The sequence below is a fragment of the Aplidium turbinatum genome, chromosome 10 (genome assembly GCF_918807975.1).
Source record: "Aplidium turbinatum chromosome 10, kaAplTurb1.1, whole genome shotgun sequence".
Lineage (NCBI taxonomy): Eukaryota > Metazoa > Chordata > Ascidiacea > Aplousobranchia > Polyclinidae > Aplidium > Aplidium turbinatum.
In genome coordinates this window covers 15,031,511-15,048,534 of record NC_137481.1, presented here as the reverse complement: position 1 = coordinate 15,048,534, position 17,024 = coordinate 15,031,511, and the positions used below count along the sequence as shown (strand labels likewise).

The window sequence follows — 17,024 nt, the reverse complement described above, 5'->3', positions numbered from 1 at the left end:
TTAAAATGTTAGGCTGTAGAAGGCTAACAGTGTTTAAATCAAACTCTGTAGTCCTAATACCAGTAACATCTTACATTTATGAAATGCAGTTTTAGTGTGACTTTCAGAAAATGTAAGTAATTTCCGGAAACGCTCATTTTTAATAACAGGGTAGGTCGCACTAAAACTCAACAGAGTTCAAACAAAACTTGTGATAGCTGTGTCTCTGCAACAACTTCGATAGGTGTGTTATTGATAGGATTAAAACTTTGCACTACAGCTCAAACTTTATTCATGAAAGACATTGAACTACCAACCCGATTTCTTTACGCCTTTTCTCAATACTGAGAAAATTCACTCAGCATGTAAGCTTCTTCTTGCGTTTGAGGCCGCCACAGATCACGTTGTTACATCCAGGCGCAGCAGCCAATGGATTGTGTATTCATCGAGCGTTGTTAGGTCCACATGTCTATGTAAGCTAAGTTAATGTAAGCTAAAGGCCTGCGAATAAAAACTGTTAATAGGATAGACATGTGTACCTGAAGGTAGACCACGTTGATAGCCTAAAGCACCTCAAAGGCTTTGGAAAAGGTATACAATATAAAAAGGGTGTGACTGAAAACGATACACAAATTTGACCTGTATTATAATATTTCTACACGTTGCATATTATCCAGTTGCATTCATGCACTCGGAATCAAATTCAATACAAAAAGTAGGGCCAAAATGTTCATTGAAATGCAGGCTACAGTAGCTAATTAAGCAAGATTTGTACAACATTGCAGGACTTTTTGCCGTTTGTCCAATAAAAGGGATTAAAAATCTGAATAGCAGTCTATGACATTATTTACAGGCTGTCCTGACCTGCAGAATTTGGAAAACCCATTCTGTTAAATTCGTTCACTGATAGAATTCATTGTGCAGTAAAGTTCAAAAATGCATTAGCACAAATTTTTATGCAATTGAGCAAACTTCGGTATTTTTCTTTGGCTTGAATTTGCTTTTCTTCTTGTGCTGATATTCAGCAATACCTGTAATAAAAAATATCACACCATTTTTTTTTTGCATTAACAGCAGCTGATTTATATGACATTAAATTACCGTAGCCTATGGGTGAAACATTATTATATACATAAAACATATTTTTTATATAAAGAAATACAACATAATTAAATTAAACTCAACTGTTTTAGCCTGATGCTGCGAGTTCGCTGTGGTGATAGCTAATTGCACTATAGCTTTCTGAACACTGTTCCCTGGTCATGTGCTATGACGAATGATGTTGAAGTCAGTGAGTCGTTGTTTAATGCGGCTCTTTTGTTTGGCTTGAGGCTGCTGTCTGTTGAGTTTCCGTGTTGTTAGGCGTTATTGCTGTGAAATTTTGTTGAATCAGTTGATTAATAAATTAAGTGACGTAGTTCTTCCCTTTCGCCACGGTTGTTGATCTTTGAATTTTGTCTATTTATGAAAACGGCCTCTTTGCTGCGCGATTGCATCACGTCGTTTACTCTGGCAATGATTGCAAACTCAAAGTCGGCGAAAAACAAAACTGTTGTTGATGATCAAAGACCGAACTTTTATCTGAGCTAAAATGTTCTTTCATGTGAGAGTGGAGTGAGCGAATCGTGCTGCCTTTGTAGCTTTCCCTTCATTTCTTACATATGATCTTCTAAACACAGTTCTTGGTGGTACACATGTCGTTTCGTAGTGGGCAGTTTTGTGGTCGTCAAGGTTTGAATTTTTGTCGTTTCTGAAAGCGTTTCGGAGGGTTTGTGAGCGTCGAAAGAGGCGGACTGGCAAATCCAGGTCTTTGAAGACTTTCTTTACTTTGTGTCGTCGCTTCGTAGCTCATAAAAATAAATTCAAAATGTATTGGGTTATATGGTGTTTGGAGGTTTTATCTAATTTTTTGGTGTTGTGGTCTAGGTGGTTGCCTAAGAAAGTCCTTGGGGTATCCGTTGTCCTCGATCGTCTTCTCGAATTCCGTCAGCTGTAGTGTTGCTCTGTTGGGTAAGGAACATCTATCCTTTCTCTGTATTTCGTTTAGGAGTATGGTCGTCTTGGTACTTGTAGATAGGGCCGAGTCGAAGTATGGGAGTAAGTAGTCTTTCCTTTTTTCTGGTAGAACCAGTGGTGGATTGTGCCGTCTCTGTCGATCTTTACAGTGAAGTCCAGTAATGAGATGGCGCTGTCTGCTGTTGGTAGTTCCATTTCAAAATTAATAGCTGGGTGTGCTTGATTGAGGGCGTTTAGGATGGTTAAAGCTTCTTTGTTGTTGACTGTCAGCAAGAATGTGTCGTCAACGTATCGTCCGTAGAGGGTGAGGTTTGTCTGGTTCCGCAATGTCTGCTTTTCGAGGATGTCAATGAAAAGGATGGCGAGGATTCCAGATACGACGTTTCCTAACAACACAGAAACTCAACAGACAACAATCTGAAGCCAAACAAAAGAGCCGCGTTAAACAACCACTCACTGACTTCAACACCATACGTCATAGCACATGACCAGGGAACAGTGTTCGAAAAGCTAGTGCAATTCGCTATTATCACAGCGAACTTTCAGCATCAGGCTAAAACAGGTCGTTAATATCTACATTGTGAAGTAAACGTTTGAGTATTTTTAATTATGTTCTTTTTCTTTGTATAAAAGTATATGTTAAACCCGTTCAAGTTACCACGTTTTGTATGTCTGTGGTAGGCTACAACAAGCTAAGTCTCTATCAAAGCTTTAATATCATTGTACAGCTTTATAAACAAAATTTTCTTTTAAATCTCCAAACGTTGGATGCACGAGCTGCAGGATATCCACGCAATAAGAAAATTTGCTTATGCAGCAGCTTAATCTGTCGACTACCTCTTTTTTGCTACGCACCAACCAACTCGCTAATTAGAATCGACTATTACTGTAGCTAACTACAGCACAGAGGAACTTCGGTTCAAACTGTTTCCTTCATTATTATCTAATCCAAAAATTTGATTAGTCGGCGCTTAAAAGATCCAATATTAATGCATCCAACCTTACAGCAATAATACGAAACCAAGGAAGTTTCCAGAAATATTTGATAAAACTACCATTCAACGTTTTATAGGCAGAGAAAACTTTTTCCGAAACCGTTGAAAATTTCATGATCAGATCACCGCTTCAATGCGTGATGGAAATCTACAAGTAGCAGTGGCGCCGGCAGGGGGGGCAGGCGGGGCAGCTGCCCCCCCAATGTTTTGGGCATCATCTTTTTTAATTTTTTTTGTTATTAATACATATTGATATTATTTTTTTAATATTTGGATCCCAACCTCAAGTAAGTCAACTCAAGTTGCAAGGGGGGGGAGGTAAAAGCTCTTTCTTTAAAAAAAAGTATGGAAAACCTTGATGACTAAATTGTACAGTAGATAAAAAGATTTTCTACAGAAGCAAAGATATAGACTTTTTAAAGTTTTAACTAACGTCACATTGATGTAGAAAAATAATAACCTGTTAAATTTTTGATACCTCACACTCCCATGATTTCTTCCGCGCGCATTTTGGCATTGGTTGCTTGCAGTGGTTCTTTCACTTAAACAAAACGTTTTGTTTAAGCAGTTTTGAGTTGTTCGATTCTTAAGTTGTAAAGGAGACTCTATTTCTCCAATATTTGTCATTTATGTTTCTTCTTTAATCTCAGCAGAGTATAAAACTTGTAAAAGTTTTTCATCCATACGACGTCATGAATGAAATTATATCTCAAATCGGCGTAATAACGTGACATCATCTAAACATTTTACCGAATAATAAATTAACAAATTCGATCGTCAAAAGTGGTTTGGTGGTGATAAATATTACGTAATGAAAAAAATGTGATAAGGTTGGAAGACATTACGTCATGTATTTTCAATACAAATATGAAGTTTAAAATTTATTCTTTTGTTCATAGTCGTAATCCACCTTCAAAGCGGTACTACAAAGAACAATTTTCGATAAGGGGGGCATCAAGAATAAGTCGACATGACTTTTAACCCTTAAAGGTTGGGCTCCTGGAGTCTTGCTCAGTTTGGGGGGGGGCTGTCAATTCTTCTTATGCTTTAGGAGTGATATCTCTGTTATTTTGGCACGGTTTCAAAATTTGGGATTCACTTTGTAAAATTATTCACGCTGAGCATATCCGAAAATTAAAACTATGTGAATTTTAGAACTGCTCATATACGTTGAAATGTTGAGGTCACTTATGAGTGTAATTTGTAGCGTGAGTTTACACATTATTTTTTGGAAGAGTAATGAAGAACGTGCATTGTAGTGCTGTGATTAATTTTTTTTACATTATTTTACATACAGCCAATGCCCTTTACGCTTTGAAACAGTTAGGATTACGAGACATGGGCCAAATTAATTACTTTCATCCAGCTGGTGGGAAAATGTTTCACAATAGAATATGAAATATTTCAGAGGATGTGCTGAGAAATGCCTTATATCTTTCAATTTATAACCTTTATTCGCTCAAAATTTCAGCTCAATAGAGGTGAATAAAAGTTAGGAAAATTCAAGAAATCTCGTATTTGCAACCTCAGTGGTTTTAGAGATAGGCCTACAACTGTTGATACAAAAAAGTTGAATTGACAAGCCCCCCCCCAACCTTCAAAGGGTTTGCATTGAGTCAACAGATCTATGCCTTAAGGTTTACGTCAGCTCCGGAGATCAGTAAAATATAAGGTTGTCATCTTCAGTGCAACAAGACCATCGATTGATTGGTTTAGTGAGGATTCGTAGTCCCATTGCTTTCATTTTGAGTGATCATACTGATTTTCAATTTATTCCTACAAGACGTTACGTAATGAAAAAATATATAACTAAGGTTGGAAGACATTACGTCATGTCTTATCAATTCAAAATGAAGTTTAAAATTTATTCTTTTGTTCATAGTCGTAATCCTCCTTCAAAGCGGTAATACAAAGAACAATTTTCGATAAGGGGGGCATCAAGAATATGTCGACATAACTTTTAAGGTTTACGTCAGCTCCGGAGATCAATAGAATATAAGGTTCTCATTATCGTGATTGTAAGCCGCTGGAAATTTTTTCTCTAAAAAACAGATTCCCGGGAAGCTAAACATTTTTTCCAGCCCTGGTAGAAAACAAGAGAAATTAAATAATATACCACTGTCTTGCATGTCTTGCACCAGTGGCGTAGCCAAGGGAGGGGGTTCGGGGGTTTCAACCTTTCAAATTGAATTTACGGATGTTAATCATTGTTTACAAGAAAAGTTTTAGCCTATGATGTAATTTCTCGTCAAACTGTGCAAAGATGCAAGCCATCTGCAACTGCTGAGATCGCTTGTTCGATCTAGATTAACATCTAAACAGCTATTCGTTATACAAAACTTGAATATATCAGAAATAGCCTAAAGTAACTTCATTGTCTCAAAGCTTTTTGTTTGACACTCACCAAGATGTATGATCTCTATGACGTTACATTTTCTAAACTTTGGGTTGACTTCAGAGCATAAAAGTTAGTGACTTACCGGAATAAGATTGATTTTTGAATCAACCAAGGAGAAAATTGATAAATAATAAAACTGTAATAATCTCGCAAATAAAAAGCAATCAACCTAGTCTCTAAAACAAAGTTTGCCCAATTTTAAACGAAACTGCATTAAAAGAGCGAGTTTTGCCAATACCAAACATTCAAATATCTCAGTCTGGAATTAGCAACAAGAAAACATAGAGACTTAGCTTTATTTCCGAAAAATGCCGAAGAAAACATGATCTTATCCTTTTGCTATGCCACCGGACAGCACCATTTTACAGAAATATTCATACCCACAATTTTGTTGAAAATGCTCTCAAAATGCACCAAACTGAAAGTAATTTTTCAAAATTTTATGGGGGAGGCCCCCCAGACCCCACGCCGCTAAGTGTCGCTTTCGGCGAACACGCCATCGGGCTTCGCCCGCCGGCTGTCAACACCACCCCTTTCAAAATTTTTGACTATGCTACTGTCTTGCACTGTCAATATTTTTCCCCCCCAATGTTGAAGGTCTGGCGGCGCCACTGACAAGTAGATCTGCATCAGGCTTTGCAGAGTGCAAAAAACAGCAATGCCTGATGCAGATCTACTTGTAGATTTCCATCACGCATTGAAGCGGTGATCTGATCATGAAATTTTCAACGGTTCGAGAAAGAGTTTTCTCTGCCTATAAAACGTTGAATGGTAGTTTTATCAAATATTACAGCAATAAGCTACTCAAAAATTATAATACTTGAAAATATAGAAAACGTTTCTGCGGATCCCTTCTTTTTCTGTAGGTATGAAAGATTAACTGCACGCTGCCAAATGTTGACTGAAACCACGCTTCATTTGGACATTGAGTGCGATTGATTCACAATATGTATGTTAATATACAGTAGCCTATGTAAGTTATACAAGTTAGACATGGAACGTTAGAATAACAAAAAATAGAACTAGCTTATTAAAACAATGAAAACTATTAATACTACAAAAAGTGCTCAATGCCAAGCAAAAAAGCAAAGCAGAGCAAATTAAATCAAATATAGTTATTACTATCTGAAGCCTTTACAAATTGTTTCACGACCTTCTGATGATCCGTTAGGTGAAACAATTTGTAAAGGCTTCAGATAGTAATAACTATATTTGAACTAGCTTATTATGTAAACATGATTACTAAGTATATACGTCTTACCATAAGTTACGTTTCCAATGAAAAGTATAATTATCATGGCGTAGAGTTTGTATCTCACGCAAACACTTGTGCTCCACGAAAATTGAAGAACGTATCCGAGACTAGAACAAATCACCCACCAAGAGTAAGCTTCTTTTGTGTCCGAAGTGTGATGAATGATTGCTATTTCTAAGAAACGAAAAAAACAACATTAGTGTGTATTCTGTCTTAGTGACTCAAATTATATAGCCTCTCAGTAATAATAAGTAAATTTTCACAAATTTATTTCTAAAGCTGTGATTTAATACTCGTAGCCTACTTAACATTCAAAGCCGTATTTTTTTCTAGATTCAGTATCAGATATAACCCACTACGGGCAGGGCCGGATTTAGCTGATGGGGGGCCCGGGGCACTTTTAGATCGGGGGGCCCTGTGCACAAAAATTTTTCGCGCCATTAGCGCGAAAAACCATCTCTGCGTCCACAATAGCATTAATCCAGCACTGCACAGCAGTTTGCAGAAACTTCAACGGCTGAAAGAAAAAAAAGCACAAAATCACATTTTTTCACGTAGGGGGGCCTTCAAACATCGGGGGGCCCGAAGCACCTGCACCCTCTGCCCCCCCTAAGTCCGGGCCTGACTACGGGAATGTATTTTGCATCAGCTTTCCTTGCTAATTTGAAGCAGATTAAAATGGCTAAATATGTGCAGCTTAAAGATTGTGAGCAAAAAAATACTTTTATCTTTAAAAAAATGATCACATGCATTTGTAATACTAACGACTTTAAAACCTCTGCAATCACCTATTCACTCATTCATCTACTTAAGCTAGTGAGCTGACAAACAGAAAATTTCAACTAATTTAGAGTAAGACAAGTGGATAGCAGATTCAAGATTAAATACAACGAGCTGGGTTAGCTTATCTTTGACATTGACACTTTCTTCAGAGGTCTGTTTCTGCTAAGACAGGAGTGGGCCCAGCTGAACGGCAGCTATGCTCGTTAGTAGCCTACACTCCCCACGGCGTCGGATTTTCGCTTGACCACATAACAGAGATGAACAATAACATGGACTTGGATTATCCGGCCAGATTTAAGGTGGGCGACCGGATTTGCATCAGATTTAGGTTTAAATCTGAATTCGCATATGGTTTTGGGCTTCTGCTGATTAAGATATGATATAAATTTAATGTGTTTTAAAAAATACTAAAAACTGATTTTATTTTATGTTCTCGTTGTATTAAAACCTCTAACCACAAAATCCTTTTACTTTGACAATAATTGCAAATTGCCATTTGTGCTTGTTTGAATATAACAGAACGTTTCTTTCCAGATAACACTGTAATCTTTGTTTCAATTTAATCGCAATAATTTTTTTCCAAACGAACTTCTGTCTACAAGATAGGCAGAAGTTCGTTTGTAGGTAGAAGTTCGTCCATATAAACTTTAGAAAACCAAATACGTTCCCTGGAAAAATTTCTACCCCATGCTGGACCCAAAGTTTAGCTCAATGACCAAAGCCCTTGTAAAGCCCTCCCGTTTCCATGCTCTTTGCTACGCCACTGTGTTACAGATGCTGGGTTGGTTTTTCACCTGTTGTGATGGTTGGAAATACCGCATCACATATTCCATACAGAAACAATAAAATGTATGTGACACCAATGCTGGTATTCTCGCCTGGGATCCAATAAAGAAAGACAAAATAAATGGCAGTGTTTACAGCACTTCCAAAACCTATGCACAGTTCCCTGCAAATATCAATGTAAAAAGATAAAAATAAATTTTCGTTCAACATTTTCTTGCTTTCCATAGCGCGTTTGCCAATTTTTAAGAACAAAGATATCAGTATAAAATAACAATCGTTTATCGAAACGAGGATTAGGTTAACAAGTTTAATTGGCATTGCAATGTATAAACCAATAGAATGTCTGTTGTAAAGTCCATATTTTAGATAGGCCACAAATTATCTAAAATTGTCGGCTGCATAGCCGAGTGGTGAGAGCGCTTGAACGGCAATCGAAAGGGCGCCGGTTTGACACCGCTCATGAGCATGCAGCTGTGTCTTTGGCAGGACACTTAAAGGCATGCCTGAAGGTGGACCTGAAGATTGGCTTCCTTGCCTTCCGGTCCACTTAATCTAAAGCTTCAACCACCAGGTGTAAACTTGGATACGACAAACAAAAAAATCTAAAATTGTCGGTTGCATAGCCTAGTGGTGGGAGTCCTGGTACGACCTTTGAAAGGGCGCCAGTTCGACACCGCTCAAGGTCATGCGGTTATGTCTTTAGCATAACACATAAAAGGCATGTCCGAAAGTGGACCCAAAGATTTGCTTTCTTACCTTCCTTTCCGCTTAATCTAAATCTTCAACCAACGGGCCTAAGCTTAGATGCAACAAAATAAATCTAAATCAAGTTCCAAAGTGAATATCAAGTAGCCAGTATAGCCAACATAAAGAACAGGTCATTACCTTCCATATTTAGCAGAGATCTTTCCAGTGACAAACGCAAACATCATGACACTTACTCCATAAATGGCCATGGATATGCCAACCTAAAAAAAACAGCACTTTCAAATTCCAGTTAAAAGGGTAAAACAAAAACTTGGAGCAGGTGATATCTGCTATTAAGACGCATAATTGTGACCTAATACATAAGTAACCCATTCAGGGCCGTAGCCAGACCACAGAGCAAGGGGGGCCAACTTTTTTTTAGGGGGGGGGGGAGCGAAAAAATTCAATCATTATAATTGTAGCTGTTGCTCGAAAATGTTGGGATTTTGCCAGGGGAGGCGAAATTTTTTTCAGGGGGGGGGGGGGGGCGAGGCCTCCTCTGGCCCCCGGCTGGATACGGGCCTGAACCCATTTCCTTTTGTCGACAAACAGTCCATCTCTATTAAGGTGGCTATGGCTGGTCCGATTATCAAAGTTCACAGTCTGAATATTTTGCTATTCGAGTTATGCTTTTCTACTGCTCGATTTGTTGATTGAACTCCAGTCAACTGTTTAATGTTAATCCATTGAGATTGAGATGCGGTACAAGAGGTACTGTGCTCGAAGTTGCAATTCGGGCTGCAAACGAACTTGAAAAGTATGTTCCTAAAATCAAAGATAACCGAACAAATTGATCAAGCTCAAAATCAACAATGCAGTAACTTTCTGAAGAGAAACATTTTGGACCAATTTTAAAACTTTTAGCGATGGCGAGAATGAATTTTAATCAAAAATTCCAAGTCTGTTTCAAAAAACTTGTAGTTTTTTGGAAAACTGATTTAAAGTCGATTAAAATCACCGAGATTAAACCAAAATATCTTGTGAACATAAACACAACTAATCAAATTTGCAACCATGATGGAAATTAATAAAAACAATCATAAATAGTCACTCGAGGCAGTTTTCAAAAAAGCACACAAAGGCAGAATCACCTGTCCAACTCCGTAGATACAAGAAACAAACGCCCGAGTGACTTCGCCACTGACAAAACCCAAGCTTGAGCCCATGTGAAACTCCATTGCTAGTATTAAGAGTTGACTAGGTCTCAACAAGAAACGCAAAGTATCTTTGAGTTGTTCAACATATACCGCAACTGTATTTGATGATTTCTGAGATATTTGGTCGTAAACTTTGCTTGAGTTTTCTTTTTCCTGCGATTTGTAAAAATACATTTCCATAAACGGTCAACGTTCTGCACAAGAGAGTGCATGTGTTTTATATAATTTTTTAGATGGGGTCTGGTTTTTATCATAAAAATAATTCACGATTTTCGGTTCTGCACGAGAGTGCATGTGTTTTATATAATTTTTTAGATGGGGTCCGGTTTTTATCATAAAAATAATTCACGATTTTCGTCTATAAACGAAATAAATAAAAAAGGAATAATTCGCTTTAAAAATTGCCTTGAAATTTTAATGATACAGACGTAAACATTTTTATTTTGTCATCAAATAGCGGGATGCCTTTATATTGAGGATACGTTTGGATTTAATGTAGCTCGCTTGCGATTAAAAATCTTTGAAAATATCTAGAGAAGCTAAAACTACGGTATATTCATAAAAACGGTCCATTATCATGACATGTTGTTTGTTCCTTTTTAGATTTACATGACTGTCACTTTCTGAATCCTCTTGAATGTAGGTTTCATTGATGGCACCTTGCTTTTGGTGCTGTTCGCATGTAGTATCGTTATCAATACCAACACCTGCAAGAAATGAAAAGCGTTTAAAAGGTTATTTTTATCTAGCCTACTATAAAAAAAAAGTATATATGAACAATGCAATACCGTATCTACAAAATATTGTCGGCAGTATTGTGATTATGGTTCGGTTTTGCCAACCCGTTGGTCGTCTTATTGAGGTTTTCCATCTTTGTATGAGCTATAAACCACTTGTTGTTTTATTTTGCCGACCATTGTAAGGTTAGTACAGCTGATAACCTCTCATAATCATTACAATTGTGCAAATTATGACTAAAGCATGAAATTTTCACCAGTGTTAGTACATACCATAAGGGTCATTTTAAGATTGAAACGTAAGTCAGATTTGACCTCTGATGACCTTGAGAGGTCAATAACCTCAAAGTATCAGAATATTGATATTTGGCGTCATTGGTTAATCTTAAACGTGTGTATGATGTACAATTGTACAAACCATGCATGTGTGTTATAATAAAAGTGTCTACACATTCTACAGAGTGTTGAATGTGTTAGTGTGTTGGTCATTATTATCAGGGTTGCCAGGTTGGCCTTTTTACGGCTAAATTTCACAAATTTGGTCTTGTTTGAAGTCGTTTGGCCAAAAAATTGGGTTTGGCTTTTTGGCCTTATTTTGGCTTTTTTTCATAATGGTTTGGCTCCATATTTTCTGTTTCGCTTTTTTTTGCATTTAGCCTACTGTATTTTGTAAGATTGAAGCAACAATGGCAACACTTGTCATTTATTCTTTCAGTAGTGGTGATTGTTATTTGTTAATGCGCATGTGCAGAGTGTGCTGGTAGCAAGGATGGAAGTCTTGCTCTCTTGCTCTTGTACCGATGGCTGTTTGTTTTTATATTTTTAACATATAGGATAGGCTTCCTGATCTGAGAGCGCATTCGCAGGGCCGAGACACACTTCTCTTGTTTGAGAAAGACATAGGTCCCGCCCTGATGAAGGCCTATAATCATGACAGTGATGCAATGTATCCAGTAAGAGCAAAAACTATGTATACAGTGTCAAAATGAGTGTTTCAACTAAAAAAAAACAACTTTACCTAAGTAGCATTTTGAAACATGATATCTTTCATTGTTCTTACCTCACACAGTAATAGGCTATAAGAAAATTGCTTGTTGCAGCAAATGGGACTACTTTAAGTCCTATTCCTGACACCTCAGTAACAAACAACATAGTCTACATTTCTTTTCAGTAGCATACAGTATGTCTAATTTAATCTAAATCATTGCATCGTTCCTTTGCATTTATGGTAGAAATAAAACAGCTTTACAGCTGAACGCAGCATCAGAGCTTACTTTCAAATAGTGGCCCAAATATAATATGCGCTATGATTCCACCAGTGTGAATTCCGATCAATATTCCCCAAAGAAGATACAATAACTTTTCATTTGGACGTCGGAAGTTAGATGAAGCGTCCTGAATTACCAATGGATCTTGGCAGTCGTTTGCACCGCAAATGTCTTGAATGGAGTACCTGTATACAATGTTTGTAAATAGTAGAATGACAATTAAATACTTCTACGCATTGCAAATAGAAACATTTTTAATCTGTTAATCCTCTGCAATAGATTGCTTAATAGGTTACTAGGTAACCTACTGATTTTTTCCGAGAAGATTAATTCATATGATATTCATCTATTGGCCTATCAATGATTTACGACCAGTGTTCTGAGGAAGACAGTTAAATGATTCACGAAAGATTTTTCACTTGTTTCTAGGCTGTCGAGTGTGGCAAGAATTGACAGCGATAGACACGTGTTTCGTCCATGAGCCTGGGCTTATCAGTATCGCACTACTAATCCATAGTTCTCAACCGCTGCTTTTGTCAGTCAATTGAATCCTTACCTATGTTGACAGAAAACAACTAAACTAACTGTCACTAAGGATAGGCCTATGCACCTTAAAGGAGCGATCTTCCTATAATGAGTAGTCAGGTAAGTGCTGACGCCAGGAAGATCGCTCCTTCTCAGCAGATACTTCACTTTCAGTTGGTACACCATTGTAATTGCGGCGAGGCTCAGTTACATATTAATGGCAAATAAGTCTGCGTGTTGGCTGGTTCAAGTGCAATAGTAAAATAAGTCTGTGAAAGAGTAGCTTAACTATAAACTAGCAGTCGATTTTGTACATCAGCACACAAACAAAACGGGTCCGAAAATCATCAAAACAAAAGAAAATCAACTATGATTGAATTTGCTCTTTAGCTAAAATCCAATTTAAAGTCTATCTGGTTTTCGTTTAGTATTTCGCAAAATTTCTTCAATGCACAAAAATGTTCCATAAACAATGAGCAACAATATGGGGGATTTAACCAGATATAAGTATGAAAATAAACTAAAAATTGCTAACGTTTTCGGCTATGCACATGTGAGTCCTTCTCAAGCATCTGGACACTGAATATAGAAAATCTTCAAGAGTTAGATAAACATATATAATCATTCGCTATCTCCGCTTGCAGCAGATTGCGCATCAACATGGGTTACTTGACAGGGTTCCATGTGATTTTATGAGCCGTACTGCTTCCATGCTGGCTCAAGGCAGATTGGAAGAGGGTGATATGTCACCAGATTATTACCCGATTTATCCTCACTGCGATATGCAAGAAAGTACACAATCGGTACCCTTTTTAAACTCTTTGGTATGACCCGACCTGGAATCGAGCCCAGGACTACCAGCACCAGAACCGAAGGTGATAACTACTGAGCCACGGGTGCTACGAGATAAACATAACAGTATTATTTAAGGTAAAATGACGGTTTGATTACACGCAAGGGAAACACATCACATGACAATTTAATCAAATGCGTTGAGCAGATAGGAGGTACCTCCGACAAACAACTGTCTGTTAACCTGAGGATGGCAAGATTTGATGAGTTTAACCTCGTGGATTTTATTGTCAAATTCGGTAGAACATTTCCGTGTAGTTTTAAAATACTTTAGGGGTGGTTTTAATTGCTTTAAGCATAATTCACATTCAACCGCCATGTGATGTGCCTTAATTTCTTTGCTATGTTTAATTCGCTCTTATGCATTTCTAATTTAATTTAAGTTGTAAGTAGGCCTAGACCAGTGGTTCTCAACCTTTTTTCTTTCGTGGCCCATTTTCGTTGCACAAAAATTCTTATGGCCCATTAGGCTAATTGTTCATGAAATAAAAAAAACTGCAAAATATATTTAAAAACAAAAAACAGCAGAAAATGTTTCAAAACAGATTATACCGTGCATCAATGAGATGAGTGCTCTTGAACGCTATTGACCAACTTGTAGTTACATTGGTTCTCAACATTAATGCTGCATTTCTTCCTTGAAAGACACAACTATTGTCAATTTTTCCCCACAATAATTCACAAAAAAATACTAAAAACAGACCTGCACAAATTTCAGTAGGCTACCGCTTTCAGTTAAGCAATGACTTTATGGTAATCAAAAAGTAGTCTATTACATCATAAAGTGTTGTAACAACTCGACGTTGGTCTAACTCTAAATTTTAGATGAACGATAAACAGAGGTGACGAACCTGCGGCCCGCGGGCCGCAGGCGGCCCGTCAAAGAATTGTGCACGGTCGGCAAAACAATTTGACAATTGCTCATGCATTAAAGACAAAAGACATCTCAAAGCGGTTTTCAGCAGCACGTACCTATGCGAACAGTTCTTTTCTAAAATGCACTTTACAAAAAGTCGTTATAGGTCGAGGCTGAGAGATGAAAATCTTAGTATGCAGTTGAGAGTTGTCACATCGTCTGTTCGACCAAATATTGAACGCTTAGTCAAGCAAAAAACTTTCCAAAAATTCCACTAAGCAAAAAAATTCAATGCATCAATGTCAGGGTTGATCGGTTTTAACCGGGCAGTTTTGACCACCTATTACTGGTCAAAACTGGTCAAAACCCCTTTAGCGTATGAATCAAGTTGCTTTTCAATTGAATTAAAAATATTACCCTCCATGTTTAGTAATGATGTTCAACTATATTTTGTTTTGATCAACAATAACCTAAATGCTGGATTTGGAACAAAAATATTCAATTTCTCTGTTTATTTTTGATATTTCAATCAGTTAGTTATTTTAATTATTGAAAAAATTCAAATTATAAAAATAAGTTTCTGATGAACTAAAAAATGCTTGGTAGAACGATGAACCCTTTGCACAGTCAACTGAAGTACAAGAATTTATTCCGACAAATTTTTTTTTTATGAAAAACATTTGCCATCAATTTTTCCATAAACTTTGCGCAACATTTGCCCTCCAGTTGCGTAGCACATAAGACGTGGCACGACATGTAATTAAGGTAGTAGTCTTAACGCTGTTTGATGTCTTGTTTTTGGCGGCGCTGAAACAAGAGAAAAATCCAAGATAAATATAATCTTTGGTACGAATTTTACAGGCAGCCATCTGTGGCTGTTTGACAGGTCGGTATTGGCGGCCATTAATGAAAGTTCAGGCGGCCATGGCCGCCAGCTATTTCGAGGACTGCATATCAAAATGGTCACAACTCACAACTGCTTTTATATTTTCTAAATAACCCATAGCCCAGGTAGCCCATAGCCTAGATATGCGGTGGGATGGCGCAGCGGATAAGGCGTTGGCTTTCCAATTATGCAAACCTGGTTCGACTCCCGGCTTACGCTGGTTGTTGACAAACACCGCTCACCTCTACCCAGGGTGTAATAAATTGGGTGGGCGTAGTTGCTGAAGGAAAGGCGGCCGAGATAAAGGAACTGGCCACCCTACTCTCGTTAGTGCCGAAGGCTTAGTACAATGAGAACCTCATCTTCTCATCCCCCAAAGCTTGAATCAAGTATGGGACCCACCTTTACCAGGTAGCCAACCTTTCACTACATAAAAATATTTTTCTGGGTTTTGACCGGTTTATACCTAATTTTCACCGGTTAAAACCAGGTTCAAACCGCTTAGTGGTCAAAACCAGTTTTGACCACTTAGAGATCAACCCTGATCAATGTTATTTTTTAATATTTTATGCTTCAATGCTGCATTAGATAACTTCAGCTGTATGATTCGCATGGGCTTTTGTTTGTTGTTTGAAAAAGAAATTTCATTAACTGATTTGTTGTTTCGGAGCATAATGGTCGAAACATTTGGTCAACTTGAGCAAAAAGGATAGAGCCAAAAAAAGAAGAAATCATACTCATCTGAAAGCAAACCTTCGAAAATTAAACCGTCTTCATTATCAATGCAAGTACTGTTGCTCTATCCTTTTTGCTCAATTTGATTTATTTTTATTTTTTGCTATTTTATGTTTCGATTCTGCGTAAGATAATTTCAACTGTGTGGGTTTTATTACTTTCATCTGCCGTTTGTTACTTTTCATGAATAATATCTTGAGTCGCTTCTAAAAGATTTCATAGTAGGTTACGATTAAAAAGTTGTGTGACTCGATATCTCATGTGTAATTGACAAAATGGCCCGCGACCGCAAAAAGGTTCATCACCTCTGAATTCTAAAACTATGTGCTCAGTCATAAATAAATTAACCATTTCAATAGATTATTTAGATCAGTGGTTTTCAACCATTTTGGTGAAACGGAACCCAATGAAACACTCCAAAAGCTCGAGGAACCCCTGTTCAATAATTTAATTGCCTTATGCAAAATGCATCGTTTGATTAATAAAATAAAATTAAAATACTTATTTTCAGATACAATAAAAATACAAACTGTAAAAACGATTAAACTGTCTGAAAGAACTCCTTGAAACGAAGAAAACATGTCGACGAAATTTGGCGGGAGAGCAGAAAATTCAAGGTAATCGCACCATAAGAAAACAACGAAAATTCGGGATCGCAGCGAACGTGTTAAAGTGTATAGCTAGGGCTACCATACGTCCCCTTTTAAGAAGATTTGCCCTCTTTTTTAAGAAAAATGAACTGTCCTCCGAGGACACTAAAAAATGCTCAAATGTCCTCTTTTTGAGAGTTTGGGTTTTCTTGCATATATTTTCCACGGGATTATATTGCTTGATGCAGGGGCGCCGGAACGATTTTTAACTGGGGGGGCAAGATTACGAAAAAAGGGCACTTTTGTTTACTAAAAGGCCAATTTTTTTTTCAAGTTTTAAGATAAGACATAGCGATAATGCTAATCTATCAGCTCACTATGTATTGAGTAATGATAGCTTACAAGTGTCCGGTATACAAAGAAGGACATCATGCTATTTTATAATGATGTAACCTACTG

General features: G+C 37.4%; 1 protein-coding gene across 1 annotated transcript; it reads right to left on the bottom strand.

The window, feature by feature from the left end:
• Positions 1 to 885: 885 nt before the first annotated feature.
• On the bottom strand, positions 886 to 9,168 carry LOC145778991 (protein unc-93 homolog A-like). The gene is made up of 4 exons (XM_082590572.1): positions 9,098 to 9,168; positions 8,221 to 8,375; positions 6,650 to 6,817; positions 886 to 1,010 (listed from the first exon to the last, which is right to left on the bottom strand). The coding sequence occupies exons 1-4, from the start codon at positions 9,166 to 9,168 to the stop codon at positions 934 to 936; spliced, it is 471 nt and encodes a 156-aa protein (XP_082446698.1). The 3' UTR covers positions 886 to 933.
• Positions 9,169 to 17,024: the final 7,856 nt, after the last annotated feature.